Source organism: Bufo bufo, chromosome 3 (genome assembly GCF_905171765.1).
Source record: "Bufo bufo chromosome 3, aBufBuf1.1, whole genome shotgun sequence".
NCBI classification, from domain to species: Eukaryota; Metazoa; Chordata; class Amphibia; order Anura; family Bufonidae; genus Bufo; species Bufo bufo.
Window position 1 is genome coordinate 122,881,299 of NC_053391.1, and position 17,443 is coordinate 122,898,741.

The 17,443-nt window shown below is 45.6% G+C and overlaps 1 protein-coding gene across 1 annotated transcript in view; it reads left to right on the forward strand.

Annotated features, from left to right (window-relative positions):
- CUX1 (cut like homeobox 1) overlaps window positions 1–17,443 on the forward strand; it is a 357,714-nt gene that overhangs the window by 138,625 nt on the left and 201,646 nt on the right. The window contains 1 exon segment of the mRNA XM_040423522.1: window positions 16,285–16,422. Coding sequence (XP_040279456.1) covers window positions 16,285–16,422 — 138 coding nt within the window.

Genomic DNA, 17,443 nt, shown 5'->3' on the forward strand with positions numbered 1-17,443 from the left:
TTCAGGTTTTTTTGCGGACCGTATGTGGAACTATTCACTTCAATGGGTCCACAAAAACAACAGAAGGTACTCCGTGTGCGTTTCATTTCCGTTCCGCAAAAAAGTAGTGCATGTCCTGTTATTGTCCGCAAATCACGGTCTGAGGCCCTATTCAAGTCAATGGGTCTGCAAAAAATATAGAACGCACACGGAACACATCTGTATGTCATCCGTATTTCATCAGTTTTTTGCAGATCCATGCTGTAGAAATGTTATGCCCAGCCCATATTGCTCATGTGTTTGGTGATTAATAAGTTACTGTTTCCGTTTCTGATCCGCCAAAAAACTGATCGTATTACGGAAACCATACGGATATGTTTTGTGGAATAACGAACGGAAGAGGACTTAAATCAGAGAAGAAGAAAAACTCAACGGATCCGTGAAAAGCGGACTGAAAAACACTGGTCGCGTGCACAAGCCCAAAGCAAAATGCTGTGATCTGTTTAATAGAAATAGTCTGGATGGCAGATTCCACTGATTCCATGACGGAAGCCAGATGGACCCCATTGTAGTCATTGGGGTCCTTCGCTCGCCATATATGTCCATCATGTGACGGAACCGTCACTTCCATCATTGTCGTAGTTGTGTTCATACGATGGGGCAGAGCGATGGCAGTGGTTGGTGGAGGTGATTTGAATGAGCCCTTAGCTGTCCTGTCTCCCGATGCAGCCAGTAGTGAAAGTGATGTATGTAAAATGCTTCCTGTATAAGGGTCATGGGATCACCTGCGGCCACTGATGCTTTGATACCAAAAAGCTCGGAGCTGGTGTTTAAGTCAAACCAGGAACATACAAAAAGCATTTATATACAGGCGCTATTATTCTCGGTATACTGCTCCTGCACAGTAAGGAATAAACACCCAAGATGTTAAAGGGGGCCATTGTGACGGCCTTTCATCTATACAGTGTGTCCTGCTAATCCACGTACATGCCGTGGTTACAGGGATTCTGTGTTAGTTAATACCTGAAGATGTACACAGTTCTGTCCAAAACATTGCAGGTCACTTGTGGTGGGGAATTTATTAAAATTGCTAAAAACAACAATTAATTTACACGCCTACCTTAGGAGTGCTGTCTCTCCTGTGAGGGCATCTAGACACAGGGGACAGTAGGACCTGACTGTAAGAGAAAGTGATGCACCCACATTGTAAATGATAAAAAGAACTGTCTGGCTGACAACTCCTATTGTCTGAATCGGTGCAGACTCACCTGCCTGCTGTCCCGCCACTGCTCCGTTCCTAGCCGCTTCCGGTTCCCATGGACCAGGTAGCGGCCGGGTCCCGTTACCACTGTGGTTCATCACAGGCCTCAGAGGTGGCATTGGCTTGAACAGTATCTGTGATGTAATGTTCAAGCTGATGTGACCGCTGAGGCCTGTAATTGGCTGCAGCTGTCATGGGGACCCAGCTGGGACTGGAAGCAGCCAAGAACTAAGCAGTGACTGAACCGTGGGAAAGGTAAGTCTGCTTTTTTATGTTTCGGGGCACAGGTCTAGACGGTTGGGGTTGTCCGCTGGACAATCCTTTTGAGGCTTGATTCACATCTGCCGTGGAGGTTCAGCAAAGAAATAAAAAAGGACAAATTACAGCTGCACACAATGGTCAGGCAAAGTGCTGGAATCCATGTTGGAAACCTGACAGACCCCATTATAGTCAATGGGATCTGTTGGACGCCGTTGGTGTCCAGCATATGCTAGATCTGGTGGTTCTGTGTCCTTTACTAGAAAAGAAACAAAACTAAATGGAATTTCGGCATACACAGGAACTAGCCTTAAAAAATTCACTGGGTCATGTGAGCTGGCAGCAGAGAAATGTGGTTATGGCCTCATGCACACAACAGTATTTTTTTTCCGCTTCTTTTGTGGATTGGATTTGGATTCATTCATATCAATGGGGCCATAAAAAATGCAGACGGCACATCATGTGCTATCCACATCCACATGTCCAGATGTCCGTCCCGCAAAAATAATAAAATCTGTTCTATTCTTGTCTGTTTTGGAGAGGAGAAATTTTGGAAATTGTGAGATGCACACGACCGGTATCATTATTTTTCAAATCCGAGGTTTGCGGACAGCAGACTACAGATGGACATATGAGGCCAAACTAGGTGGAAACAATCAGCAAGTCCTCAGTAATAAATGGAACACGTACTGCTCATCTCCACAGCTCAGTATATAAATGCCATATTCACAGGATATTAGTAATAACCCTTACAGCTGTCCCATCTGGTGAGCAGCTACGGCCACAGCAGAACAGGGTCACCTCAGATGTTCCCCATCTACTATATGTTCTAGATGTTAAATCCGCTGAGCACTCAATGCCCGTGGTTGTGCCATTAGCTGCGTCCTGTGATGGTGATCAATTGTGGGTTAAGCAGCATGACGTACATGCCAGAGGAACAGGTCCGCCATTCAGTAGCTATAATTTAGTGGCGTAAACATGTTCCAAACCCTTTTATCATTAGAATCGTCGTGCCCTAAGGCCAGCAAGGCCCCGGCAAGGAACCACATTCTGTCTCTCTAAAGGTTTTCTGGGAACTGCAATTAAAGGTAGGAACTTTCTCCCCCGATTAATTACAGTCATTTACCAGGTGTGGCAGTTTCAGCTCTGGCTCCTGCCACTCGCCTCATTTAGTGCAAATGTAAGTAGATTATTATCTTTAGGACATCATTTTAATTAAAGAGGACCTGTCACTTCTCCCGACATGTGTTTTAGTAGCTACTTACATCTCGCGTGTTAAAAACAACTCTGGAGCTTCTTTTCATATAACTCTATGTTGTGACATGCCTCTATTATTCCTTCTACAGGGTGGGCCATTTATATGGATACACCTTAATAAAATGGGAATGGTTGGTGATATTAACTTCCTGTTTGTGGCACATTAGTATATGTGAGGGGGGGAAACTTTTCAAGATGGGTGGTGACTACGGCGGCCATTTTGAAGTCGGCCATTTTGAATCCAACTTTTGTTTTTTCAATAGGAAGAGGGTCATGTGACACATCAAACTTATTGGGAATTTCACAAGAAAAACAATGGTGTGCTTGGTTTTAACGTAACTTTATTCTTTCATGAGTTATTTACAAGTTTCTGACCACTTATAAAATGTGTTCAAAGTGCTGCCCATTGTGTTGGATTGTCAATGCAACCCTCTTCTCCCACTCTTCACACACTGATAGCAACACCGCAGGAGAAATGCTAGCACAGGCTTCCAGTATCCGTAGTTTCAGGTGCTGCACATCTCGTATCTTCACAGCATAGACAATTGCCTTCAGATGACCCCAAAGATAAAAGTCTAAGGGGGTCAGATCGGGAGACCTTGGGGGCCATTCAACTGGCCCACGACGACCTATCCACTTTCCAGGAAACTTTTCATCTAGGAATGCTCGGACCTGACACCCATAATGTGGTGGTGCACCATCTTGCTGGAAAAACTCAGGGAACGTGCCAGCTTCAGTGCATAAAGAGGGAAACACATCATCATGTAGCAATTTTGCATATCCAGTGGCCTTGAGGTTTCCATTGATGAAGAATGGCCCCACTATCTTTGTACCCCATATACCACACCATACCATCAATGTTTTTGTTCCAACAGTCTTGGAGGGATCTATCCAATGTGGGTTAGTGTCAGACCAATAGCGGTGGTTTTGTTTGTTAACTTCACCATTCACATAAAAGTAAACTGAGGGTCCTGTTCCAATTTTTGTTTTGCCCATTCTGCAAATTCAGTGCGCCGATCTGGGTCATCCTCGTTGAGATGCTGCAGTAGCTGGAGTTTGTAAGGGTGCCATTTGTGAGTAGCTAATATCCGCCGAAGGGATGTTCGACTAATGCCACTCTCCAGTGACATGCGGCGAGTGCTACGCTGTGGGCTCTTGCTGAATGAAGCTAGGACAGCCACTGATGTTTCTTCATTAGAGACAGATTTCATGCGTCCACATTTTGGCAAATCTAACACTGAACCAGTTTCACGAAACTTAGCAAGCAGTTTGCTAACCGTAGCATGGGAGATGGGTGGTCTCGTAGGGTGTCTTGCATTGAAATCTGCTGAAATGACCCGGTTACTGCGTTCACCAGACATCAACACAATTTCTATCCGCTCCTCACGTGTTAACCTCGGCGACATGTCAATGGCTGTAAACAAAGAGAAACTTGTAAATAACTCATGAAAGAATAAAGTTACGCTAAAACCAAGCACACCATTGTTTTTCGTGTGAAATTCCCAATAAGTTTGATGTGTCACATGACCCTCTTCCTATTGAAAAAACAAAAGTTGGATTCAAAATGGCCGACTTAAAAATGGCCGCCATGGTCACCACCCATCTTGAAAAGTTTCCCCCCTCACATATACTAATGTGCCACAAACAGGAAGTTAATATCACCAACCATTCCCATTTTATTAAGGTGTATCCATATAAATGTCCCACCCTGTAGAATATTTTGCAGACTCTAGGGCCGTGGCAAGCTGCCCTGCGACCGCATTCAGTTCAGTGGCTGCTCTGCTACACAGTGATCTTTGCTCATGCGATGGGTGTTGTTGGCCAAGATTGCCATGTAGACCGAGCCTTCATACACACAACCGTATTTTGTATCCTGTCCAATCTGCATGTTTTGCGGGTTTTACACGGACCCATTCATTTCTGTGTGTCGGCAAAAAAAAGGATGTCATCCATGTGCTGTCTGCATCCATGTGTCCGTTCCCGCAAATTATAGAACGTGTCCTGTTCTTGTCTGTATTTTGGACAAGAATAGTCATTTCTTTTAATAAGGGCTCATGCGCACGACCGTATTTAACATCCGTGTGACATCCATATTGTCCGTTGTAACAATGCCTATCCTTTTCCTCCAAACGGACAAGATTAGGACATCTTTTTTTTCTGGACTGGCCATGTGGACATACAGACCCGAAATGAACACAGAGTCATTTCGGGTTTTTTTGTGGACCCATTGAAGTGAATGGTTCCGCATACGGGCCACAGAAAATTTAATGGACACTGAAAAATAATAAGTTTGTGAGCCGTAAAAGTGCGAAAAATGTGGATTTCACACACACTGTATTTTGTAGTTTGCGGGCCACAATATGGAAACGGTCATGTACATGAGGCCTAAGGCTGGTGTTTTTTGACCGCTTCTGGCTAAAAAAAACGGCATCAAAGAACTGTGTGTGACGCCGGCCTGAAGGGGTTATCTGGTTTTGAAAACCAATTTTCTACTGCTCTTGGGGTGGATTCATACATTGCATGCAGGATTTTGGTTGTGCAATCCTCCCTGAAATTCTGCTCCAAACTGCAGTAAAATGATAGTCAACCCCGTTCACTCACAGTGTAAAAAATCTGCGTCTAGAGGTCCACATATAAGACATGATTGGCGCTAATCTCAGCGAGACCACTTGCTGCAGAATCCACCGAAGTTTAAACTGCAAATCCACTTCAGAAATCTGAGGGTCCGCTCCGGGTGTCTCTAGGTGACTTTGAGCCGCGTGTCAAATATATGTGAAACTAATGAGCTTTATCTAGACTTGCCGTCCAGTCCTAGACTGGTTAACAAGTTCACAACCACAGCATGTATGAATGTCCTTATGAGTTCCTGAAACCAACATTAATTATTAGGGCGATGAGAGGTTGCACAAAGCGTTTCTCTCTCTCTGTGGCAAATCTATGCATTATACGGGCAGCCCATTGATTTTAATGGTCACTGTGTAATGCCGAATTTATCCTGTGGTGGCGCTGCGAGGTGAATTAATAGTTTTTGACGATTTTCCTTGCGGTTTCCAGATTATTCTGGGGGGGGTGACGCCTCTGATAAATAATGATTGTCTAAAGCGGAAAAGCCTTTAACTCCCACAAAATAAGGGCGTGTCCCTTTAACAGCTAGAATGAAAATTGAGTATGTACACATTTCCTTTCTTTATTTCGGGGCTTCTTCTCTGGAGTCCACTTGACCATGACCTATTACTTTGGTAAAGTAAGTGATCTCAGATCCAGGCTGCCAGTCCGGAGCACATGTTACTGACCCCTTTTGTATTTTGCTTGTGTATACTACAATTAAAATTGGGCTGCTCAGTTTTGGGAGTGCGGAGGACTCGACTGGGTGGATCGTCTTTCTGTGGTGTGTGAGGTAACATAATGGGCAATGTGGCTTGTGTGCGAAATATAATCAACCTGTCCGCCATTCAGTCTCCGCTTCGCCATTCAGTGCCCCCCTGCCAACTAAATAACTGGGTGGTCTTGACACACTTGAAATCCAGGCAGCTTTTCATCAGTTGCTCATCAGCATGCTAATTGCCGTATGACTAATTAGGCCCTGAATTCCAGTTGATTTTCTTTAATGAGACAGCTGGTTTAATTATGTAATGGTATGATTATATTAGCCTAGAGTGCCCTGGCAAAAAAAGGAACGTATGCAGGAATGTGTTGTAGTAGCATAAGGCAAACACACAAGGGGGGCATTCATCTTCATCCTACAGCAAAGAGGGGCGTGTATAACGGGCTTCTGTACATGCCATTTATTGTGTCCATGAAAATTAAGCAGACCACGTGCCCCATATTTAACATGGACCACGGGGAATTGGATAGACCCACATGGTTGGACAAATAGGTTCCAGAATAGACATCGACTGGAAAATATATATATATATATATATATATATATATATATATATATATATATATATATATATATATACGGTACATACATACCCAGCCCAACAAACACTGACACTCCCAATTTCTAGATTTTTAATTTTTTTTCTTCACATCAGGAGCAAACAGGCCATAGAGCCAAAAGGGAAACTTCCAAGTGGGACGGTGTCCAGGGGGCCGCCTGAGTCCTCCTCACAGCCACCATCCAAGTACATAAAAGCCCAATGCTTCTGGCGTTAATTAAATGCATCGGGAATGTAAGGTACTTATGTACCCGTCTGACATCTGCAGATGTGGTGGTGCAGGAAGCCATCAGGACAAAGGGGCTGCTTCTAGGGAGGTATTTTGGGATGCCAAGGTGGTATTGTGTGCCGCACTGTGGTATTGTGTGCCGCACTGTGGTATTGTGTGCCGCACTGTGGTATTGTGTGCCGCACTGTGGTATTGTGTGCCGCACTGTGGTATTGTGTGCCGCACTGTGGTATTGTGTGCCGCACTGTGGTATTTGGTTCTGCTGGGGCGGTATATTGTACTGCACTGTGGTATTTGGTCCTGCTGGGGCGGTATATTGTACTGCACTGTGGTATTTGGTCCTGCTGGGGCGGTATATTGTACTGCACTGTGGTATTTGGTTCTGCTGGGGCGGTATATTGTACTGCACTGTGGTATTTGGTCCTGCTGGGGCGGTATATTGTACTGCACTGTGGTATTTGGTCCTGCTGGCGCGGTATATTTTACTGCACTGTGGTATTTGGTCCTGCTGGGGCGGTATATTGTACTGCACTGTGGTATTTGGTCCTGCTGGGGCGGTATATTGTACTGCACTGTGGTATTTGGTCCTGCTGGGGCGGTATATTGTACTGCACTGTGGTATTTGGTTCTGCTGGGGCGGTATATTGTACTGCACTGTGGTATTTGGTCCTGCTGGGGCGGTATATTGTACTGCACTGTGGTATTTGGTCCTGCTGGGGCGGTATATTGTACTGCACTGTGGTATTTGGTCCTGCTGGGGTGGTATCATTGTCACTGCTACTTGTGTTGGCCCTTCCTTCTGTCAGCTTGTACCTGCCTATGACAAGGGGCCACTTTAAGTTCCCAGTTTGCCCCTGCACATCATTGACTATGTGAAAGTCGGTGAATCTTAGAATATATCTTCGGCGCTTGTGAGGAAATCCCCCTAAGATCATACAAAGCTTATGCTGATATTGCCCTCGTTTTCCCCATATAATGATCCCAGAACCATATTATATGAAATATAACTGGCGATTTTTGTCAAAGCCTCACAAATCGCTTACAATCGAGCACTGGATTACCATTTGCAGATACTGAACATGTCGGCGCTAATGGTATGTGAGGGAAAGCTTGGTCAGGAACAATTTTTCAGATGTGCTTCTTGTCAGTAATAGACCAATACCAGCAACTGACCTAAAGGCGACACCATGTAAAAGGTTGACTTTTTTTTTAGGTTGGTCATAGATTTAAAGGGGTAATCCAATCAAAAAGCAATTTTTGCCTGTCCACTGGATAGGTGATAATTGCTAGACCAGAGGTCACCAGAAAGGGGAACTTCAGTCACCCCCATTCCCCCCATTCGCCAGGCTGAAGCTAGGAGTTTGAATGGAGTGGAAGTCGAATATTCACCCCGCCATTCTATTCAAATGTTTGCTAGTCAAGATATAGCGGCAAGGGGGATGTGCCCCCTGCTCTGGTGATGGCTAGGATCTCTTTGGTAGCCATTATCACTGGTGTATGTGACAATTGCTTCTGACTGCAATTTCCCTTTAAGATACGATCACACGTAGCGGATGCACTGCATACAGTATATTCTGCCATGGAACTGTAGGTAGAAAATCCACAGCGTTTTACAGCGTCGGCATAATGGATGAGATTTGTTAAAATCTCGCCCACATGTTGCATTGAAAATCCGCAGCAGAAATGAACCTTGCAGATATTTTAAAAAATGCTGCAAATCTGCCTGTAATGTGTGGATTGTGCAGCGGATTTTGCTGCGCTGTGGGAATCCCACCCCTTGTGGATGTAGCCAGGATTTTACCCTAAGGCCTCATGCACACGACCGCGTTGTTGTGGTCCGCATCCGCTGTCCGCATCTGTCGTGGCCCCGCAAAAAAAATATAGCATGTCCTATTCTTGTCTGTTTTGCGGATAAGAATAGGCATTTCTACAATGGGCCGCCCGTTCCGTTCCGCAAATTGTGGAAGGCACACGGGCGGCTTCCGGTTTCTGCGGATCCGCGGTTTGCGGACCGCAAAAAATGGCATGGTCGCGTGTGCATGTAGCCTAAATCTACAAGTGTTCTGTTTTTGCTTTTTGGTTTTTTTTTCAATCAGAAGATTCCTCAGGGAAGTGGTATACTGAGCAGAGATGTTTCTCCAAAATAGATCACAAAATTGGACAATTTTAAAATCTGAAGAATATCTGCTGTCTATGGCTTGTTTAATACTTGAACAGGATTGTTCCCAATATTAGTCAGGTCTCGGCACATTTCTGGCGTTAACCACAGCAGCCAGTTAGACGTTTTCTGTTACTTGCCTTCTAACTGGTTTCTCTGCGTTCTCCGTTTCAGTAGTGGAATCCTATGCTCACACACACCAGTCCTAGGCGACCTTACTATAGATTCTATTCACAGATTATCATGTAGTCAGCGCTGCCATTTCTTCTGCCTTCTGGAAGTCGCACCTCAGTCCATAAAGGGTCAGTAGTCAATTGCAAATGATGGGCTGCAGATCTAAACCAACAAGAAGTATTATTGATTACATCCTTCCAATCCTCCTTCCACCTTCTCATCTGCATCTGCCGGGAAACTGAGCGTGAGAGCCCACTCTTCCTACCAGTCAATTAGAAATGACAGCACAGATGGACCTCATACAATGAACGCCGAGCCTTGCTGCCATAACTGCCTTTCCCCTTGACAGTGAGAAGACACAGATTTACTTTTGCAATATGACATTAGTGAAAGGGTAGAAATCTATGACTTTACAAGCAACAATTGTTTTCTTTTTGTAACCCTAATGAGACGAGTAATAATCACGTACATTGAAGTTTCCTAACTTCTGTTTTATGTATAGCTCGTATCGGCTGCAGCGCCATAGTAACTATTAGGTCTTAATCTATGAATGTAATAGGAAGATAAGCACAGACAGCCCCATGGAGTTATCTTCTGCTGTTGTAATAATACTAGAGCCTGCCTGCCCAGATCTCCTTAGAGATTGCTGATTGTTTGTGGCCTTTTTCAGACCTTTTATATATGAGATAATTCGAACAGATTCCTACTGGCTAAATATCACATTTCTCATCAGATTTCCAATATGTTCTTTCTTCCCCCCCCCCCCCCCCCCCTACATTAGTAGATGCTGAACAAACTGTGCTCCATATTCTCAAGGGAGAACAAGATCCCCCGAGCATTTGTATCTTCCCAGCAGGCTTAGGCCTCATGCACACGACCGTTGTGTGCACCCGTGGCCGTTGTTCCGTTTTCCGTGATTTTCTGCGGACCCATTGACTTTCAATGGGTCCGTTGAAAACTCAGAAAATGCCCCGTTTGTCATCCGCCTCCGTGATCCGTGTATCCTGTCCGTCAAAAAAATATGACCTGTCCTATTTTTTTGACGGACAACGGTTCACGGACCCATTCAAGTCAAGGGGTCCGTGAAAAAACACGGATGCACACAAGATTAGCATCCGTGATCCGTGTCCGTAGGCTACTTTCATGCAGACGGATCCGAAGATCCGTCTGCATAAAAGCTTTTTCAGAGCTGAGTTTTCACTCCGTGAAAACTAGGGTTGTCCCGATACCACTTTTTTAGGACCGAGTACAAGTACCGATACTTTTTTTCAAGTAGTCACCGATACCGAATACCGATACTTTTTTTAAATGTCATGTGACCGTTTTGGGGGATCTGTGGATCTGTGGATCTGTGGATGACGCACTGTCATGTGGGGGATCTGTGGATGGCACTGTTATGGGGGATCTGTGGATGGCACTGTTATGGGGGATCTGTGGATGGCACTGTTATGGGGGATCTGTGGATGGCACTGTTATGGGGGATCTGTGGATGGCGCTGTTATGGGGATCTGTGGATGGTGCTGTTATGGGGGATCTGTGGATGGCACTGTTATGGGGATCTGTGGATGGCACTGTTATGGGGATCTGTGGATGGCACTGTTATGGGGGATCTGTGGATGGCACTGTTATGGGGGATCTGTGGATGGCGCTGTTATGGGGATCTGTGGATGGTGCTGTTATGGGGGATCTGTGGATGGCACTGTTATGGGGATCTGTGGATGGCACTGTTATGGGGGATCTGTGGATGGCACTGTTATGGGGGATCTGTGGATGGCACTGTTATGGGGGATCTGTGGATGGCACTGTTATGGGGATCTGTGGATGGTACTGCTATGGGGTGGGATATCTGTGGATGGCATTGTTATGGGGTGGGGGGATCTGAGGATGGCATTGTTATTTGGTGGGGGATCTGTGGATGGTGCTGTTATAGGGGATCTGTGGATGGAACTGTTATGGGGAGGATCTGTGGATGACACTGCTATATGTCATCCACAGATCCCCCTCATAACAGTGTCCCCCAATACACCGGGCCCCGCCGCTCACCGAAGTATTTAAAAACGTGAATCCTTATCCTGTTATTAAGTTGAACTAACGCTGCCCTCTCCCATGTTCCCCTGTATCCCCCTGTATCCCCACAGCACTTACTTAAGCTTCCATAGCAGGCAGAGCAGACGGCAGCAGTAACGTCACTCACTGACGTCGCGCGTCTACTCCGCCTGCTTCACTCATAAAGTGGGCGGAGCAGGCGCTCTACGTCAGTGAGTGACGTTACTGCTGCCGTCTGCTCTGCCTGCTATGGAAGCTTAAGTAAGTGCTGTGGGGATACAGGGGGATACAGGGGAACATGGGAGAGGGCAGCGTTAGTTCAACTTAATAACAGGATAAGGATTCACGTTTATAAATACTTTGGTGAGCGGCGGGGCCCGGTGTAAGAGTACAGTGACTGCACCGGGCCCCGCCCATAGTTACGCCCATAGTATTCTATTTATGTATCGGGGCGGGGTATCGGCGGCTGAGTACCGCCGAGAAAACTCGGAATCGGTCCCGATACCGATACTAGTATCGGGACAACCCTAGTGAAAACTCAAATCCGACAGTATATTCTAACACAAAGGCGTTCCCATAGTGATGGGGACGCTTCTAGTTAGAATATACTACGAACTGTGTACATGACTGCCCTCTGCTGGCTGGCAGCACCCGATCTCTTACAGGGGGCTGGGATCCGCACAATTAACCCCTCAGGTGCCGGACCTGAAGGGGTTAATTGTACGTATCATAGCCCCCTGTAAGAGATCAGGGGCTGCCAGGCAGCAGGGGGCAGACCCCCCTCCCTCCCCAGTTTGAATATCATTGGTGGCCAGTGTGCGGCCCCCCTCCCTCTATTGTAATATCATTGGTGGCCAGTGTGCGGCCTCCCCCGGCCCCCCCCTCCCTCCCTCCCTCTCTCCCTCTATTGTAATATCATTGGTGGCCAGTGTGCGGCCTCCCCCGGCCCCCCCCTCCCTCCCTCCCTCTATTGTAATATCATTGGTGGCCAGTGTGCGGCCTCCCCCGGCTTCCCCTCCCTCCCTTTATTGTATTATCATTAGTGGCCAGCGTGCGGCCCCTCCCGGCCCCCCCCTCCCTCTATTGTAATATCATTGGTGGCCAGCGTGCGGCCCCCCCTCTATTGTAATATCATTAGTGGCCAGTGTGCGGCCTCCCCCCCCATCATTGGTGGCAGCGGAGAGTTCCGATCGGAGTCCCAGTTTAATCGCTTTAATCTGATTACCTCTTCCTCTCTGTCTGAAATCCCGCGTCCTAGCCGCTCCACACATTCCCGACGCGTGCGCACTGCATTGCCCATTATGGGCAGAGGAACAGGGACTTTCAATGCGCATGCGCCAGCCTGCGCAACCCGATCCAGCCGGCGGAGGCACGGGATTTCAGACGGAGAGGAGGAGGTAATCAGATTAAACAAGGGCAGGCCAGAGGGGAGAAAGAGGAGGAGTTTGATAAGCAAAGCGCCGAGGGGCCTGGGAACTGGCGGCATGAACGCCACCCCTGGGCACCTTCAGAACCTAATTACCATATGGTATAAAAGTGTTTTTTAGAGCAAATCGGCGATGGACTGCAATATGAAAGGTACCATAGTAATCTGGGGAAAGTAATGGAGGACCTGATCTGAGTGGTCTGTAATGGTCATATTCGGTGAAAGACTCCCTTTAAAAGACCGTTGCTATGGCTCATCTGTCTCCGGCTCGGAAGACAGAGGGGCGGTCCTTCACACTGCATGCCTGCATTAGGCTTCAGAGTGAGGAGGCGTGTCTCTCAGTAATCCAATCTGATTGGCTGGGAGGAAGCTGCTGGCTACAGCAAGTTTGTATGTGACCTGAGGGAATGTAGTTTTGGCCGAGGAGCCATCTTGAGAAGATCCTCATAATGTAGGATTCAAAACAGCTGTAACTAGGGGGAAAACTCAAGGAAAACTGTGGTAAGTGAAGAAAATAAAGATTGCTTTATGCATCATGCTGCTGCAGCAGTAGCATATGCTAAAATTTTATTTTTTTGATGAAAAAACATGTTTGTTTTTTTATTTTCCATGCCATTTTCTAAATAGAAATAATCCTGAAATCTTGCTGTTTTCACTCTGACCGCTGACTCTTATAATAGGCTGAAACGCTGTAGAGATCACTTCCAGCAGTCATCTTATTATCTTCTCAGGCAGGATTGCAATGGAAGGAACCACCTTTGTTATACAGTAGGTGGCTATAGCATCCATTTTTCACAAGAGGTGATGGGCACAACACTTTACCATAGAAGTAAATGAGACTAAAGATTTTTGTGGTCCTTGTGGCTGGGGTAATCCGGTTTTGTAATTTTCAGCATGACTTGAAGGAAAGCACACTTTATCACTTACTAATAGGGATTGTCTATCTGTAATGTCCATTTTCCTGCACTCCTTTGAGGTCACGTGACATTTTACGCTGTGTTGGATCCCTATCCTGATGACATCACGTCTACATCGGGGCTGTGGCAAGGCCTGTAAGGCTCTGCCCTAGAGACACAACATCACCAATGACCTTGCCTATGAGTGTCGTATTCTGCTTATTCTCCTGGACCTGTAGACATGATGTCAGCCATGGTGCCGTGTCTTAGGGCGGGATTTTTCAACAGGGCTTCAAGCAGGCTTGGATCTGTAACGTTCAAACCTGGAGGGGAAGGAAAAGCAGAGACCTGATGCTGCTGGCCCTCCCCATGAGTCTTGTGCTGGGATATAAACACAGGGCATGGGTCACAGATCCAAATTACGGTGAAGGAGTCAAAATGCACTCAGAACTTCGTCATCTGATGGATATAATGCAATAAGGTTGAATTTTTTTTTTTTTTTTTTTGTGTAACCAGAAAAACCCTTTAACAGCAGCTAAGACAAGATGGCTGCTCCATAATCATGTTAAAAAATGTGAATAAAAAAAAAAATCATAAAACATATTCGTAAAAGCAGATGTGTCCGTATCTGGTTTTATCTAATTCCGAAAAAAAATCATAGGTGATCAATCCCCTCTAATTATGGCATTACCTATAAGAAAGTAGAGCGGGTCTCTTCCCCCTTTACATGTGTATACAGGGTTACCTCTGCTCTTCACCAGACGGCTCTGCCTTCTAATTTTAAAGGCTGCTGTCATTACTTAATAATCAGAGAAGTGACTGGGCTTTTCCTGAACTCAGTAACTAGCGTTTAGAAGACTCGACTGTCTGTCTCCATCCTTTTTAATATGAATTACTGCTTATTTTAGCGAGTTGGGACCAGGCCAACTTATATGCAGATTACAATATGTCTTTGTTTAACCTATTGGGTGCAGAACCATGGCAGGCTGCACGCTCTTCCTTAATTGTGGAGCGAAATCAAGCGAAATCCGGTAACATCCCATCAAGCGACAGCGTCCTCTGGGGTAGCTGAGGAAAAGCATGTGTCCATGTCTAATGTGTTAACAGATATACACTATGTTCCTCCAAGCTGAGGGTGGTCCGCAGAATGAATGACTGCAATGTTTTGAAGTTAAATGAACTCGCTAATGTACACTGTTGTTGATCCATTTAGTTTGATGTTTAGCATTCCACTGGACGAGACTAAATCTTTCCTGCCTTTTATACCACTAAATCTGGCGCCCTCATCAGACATGTATTCAATAATCCTTCCCAAGTTCCCTCTGCTCCGGCAAACCGCCATGGCGTGTTTTCCCAAGTATGGTTCAAGCAGCTGCTCTGATTATCTTAGTATTGGAAATCGATGCCGCAGTGGTCAGTCCAATTGTGAACGTAATGCAATAAGTATGCATTAAGAGACAGACAGTCTAATGGGTGTCGTTCCCATTCACTGTAATTACATGAAACACGTCTGGTCAAGCAATATTCTCTATTTATAACTAATGTCTGTTTTCTGATGAATGAGTCTCACCCGTGGGAAGCAAATTTTTTTTATTTTTTTTCCCTGATGGTGCAGGGTTCTGAGTATACAGTTAGAGGGGAACTGCTCAGAGGTCTGCCTGCAGTCCTCCTTTTTACTATGTTAAAAGTAAACCTCTTCTTCCTGTGCCGAATTATCAGAGGTCAAAATTACAGACCTCTTGTGAGAAGAGCCTCTGTGTCTATGACAACACTTCCTGCCTTGTGCTCTGGCCGGTCAGTGTTACATAGGGACAGTGGGTCTCGTAGCAACCGATGTGCCGATGATGATCCCGAGTTGTCCGAGCACGTTGAGAGTTCTCCTGGGGCCCCGGACGCAAATCGCTAAAATCGACATAAGCCCAAATACACGTACATATGCATGCACCAAAACAAACATATCAACAAACACGTGTTTATGTGTATAATATATACACAAATATACACACAAAACACCCTTTATTGTAATTGTAGCTCTACCTCTTCTGAGAGTTTACTGTTGCAAATTGGGAGGGGGTATCAGCATGGTTTCTCTACATAGGGGTTGCCCATACTTTTGTTCTGTTAGTCAAAATGTATATTTACTGTACTTTATTTAAAGGGGTTCTCTAGGAATGATTTAAAATGGCTGGTAGCACCCTGTCTTAGAAGGTGAGGATGACTGGTTGCCTCCACTTGCAGAGCTGCCTAGAGGAGTGTGGGGATGGACCCTCACTACACACTACACTCTGGCACTTGCATATACTGCATATTGGTGAGCGTTCCTGTCAGGCTGCTCAGCCATGAGGGCATATCATAGGCAGGATGGCATCATTACCATCTATTGTAGAGCAATGTGGTGTGTAGTAAGGTCCTGTCCTCTGCAAGTAGTGGAAACCAGTCCTTCTCACATTTTAGGACAGGTTGCTGGCGGCCGTTCCTAGAGGACCCCTTGAATTTGACGAGTATTTGTAAAGTCAAGGGTCAACTTGTTGTTCTACATAATGTGTATATTTTGTGACCCTGCTGGTTTAACTTGCTTTATGGTTACCTTTGTTTACTAGCATATATACTAGCTCTAGGAGACATATAAGTGAACAGAACTTTTGTTTTCTGTTAGATCCAGTACCTGCCTTGGATCTGGGACAGCAATTGCAACTAAAGGTACAACGAATGCACGATATTGAAACCGAGAATCAGAAGCTCCGAGAGACATTAGATGAATACAACAAAGAGTTTGCTGAAGTCAAAAATCAAGGTTTGTATTGTATTATATGTTTCTATGGGAAGCCATGGAGCAAGGGCAGTGGACTAAGCGGTCATTAAAGGGGTTGTTTATAGTTAAATCCAGACGGTTGTTATAAACAGGAATAATGTGAGAATAGCTACACCTGCTGTTTCTAATGTACTGCCCTTCTGTGTCCACCTCCGTAACTGTGTAAAGGTGGACGCACATGCTCAGTCTTGCTCCTTCGTGTTTGCGGAGGGATCCCTGATGTGGTGAGCCGGCTGCTTCTGAAGTCTCTGTGTGTCAGAAGAAATGCCGAGCAGGTGGGTTGCAGTTACTGAGGTGGACGCAGAAAGGCTGTTCACTATAATCAGCAGGTGGTGCTATACTGACGTAGCTGGGAATATGAGCGTTATTTTTAACATGTGCAAATGCAAAAATGTTTACAATATTGAGATAGATTTAGCGATAAACTATATTTTTTGTGAGGCAACCTCGTTAATTGAATGGGAGACATTTGCTAATCCTAAAAAATGTTTAATAAAATAGGAAAAGAAGAACGCCTTTCCTACTTGCTGTTAGAGAGGACTTTCTCACTAGAGATAAACGAATCGGTTCATACTAATCAATTTGTTTATCAGGCTTTTTGTCAGCAAGGGGCTGGCTCCGCCCTCCCCCTTGATTGACATGTCCGGAAACCTTGCCTGGTCCTGTCAATCTCTCGCCTGCCCTGTTGCTCCACGAAGCAGCTGCTACACTTTCGGGTAACAGGAACATTGACTCGGCAAGGCAAGATGTCCAGCCCTGTCAATCAAGGGGGAGGCGGGGCCAGCCCTTGCTGCTCAAGAAGTGTGTTTGATGAACGAATCCCTTCACTCATGTTTACTTCTCACCTCTCCTGACATGTGATGTCCATTTTATAACAATTCTGGATTCTTTCCTTAGAAATGTGTTGTGCCCTTCCTCTGTTACTCCTCCTAGAAATGTATGAATAAATTGACAACTGGGTGTTACTACTTGGGGCTGGGTCCCTGCCCTCTAACACTGTCCA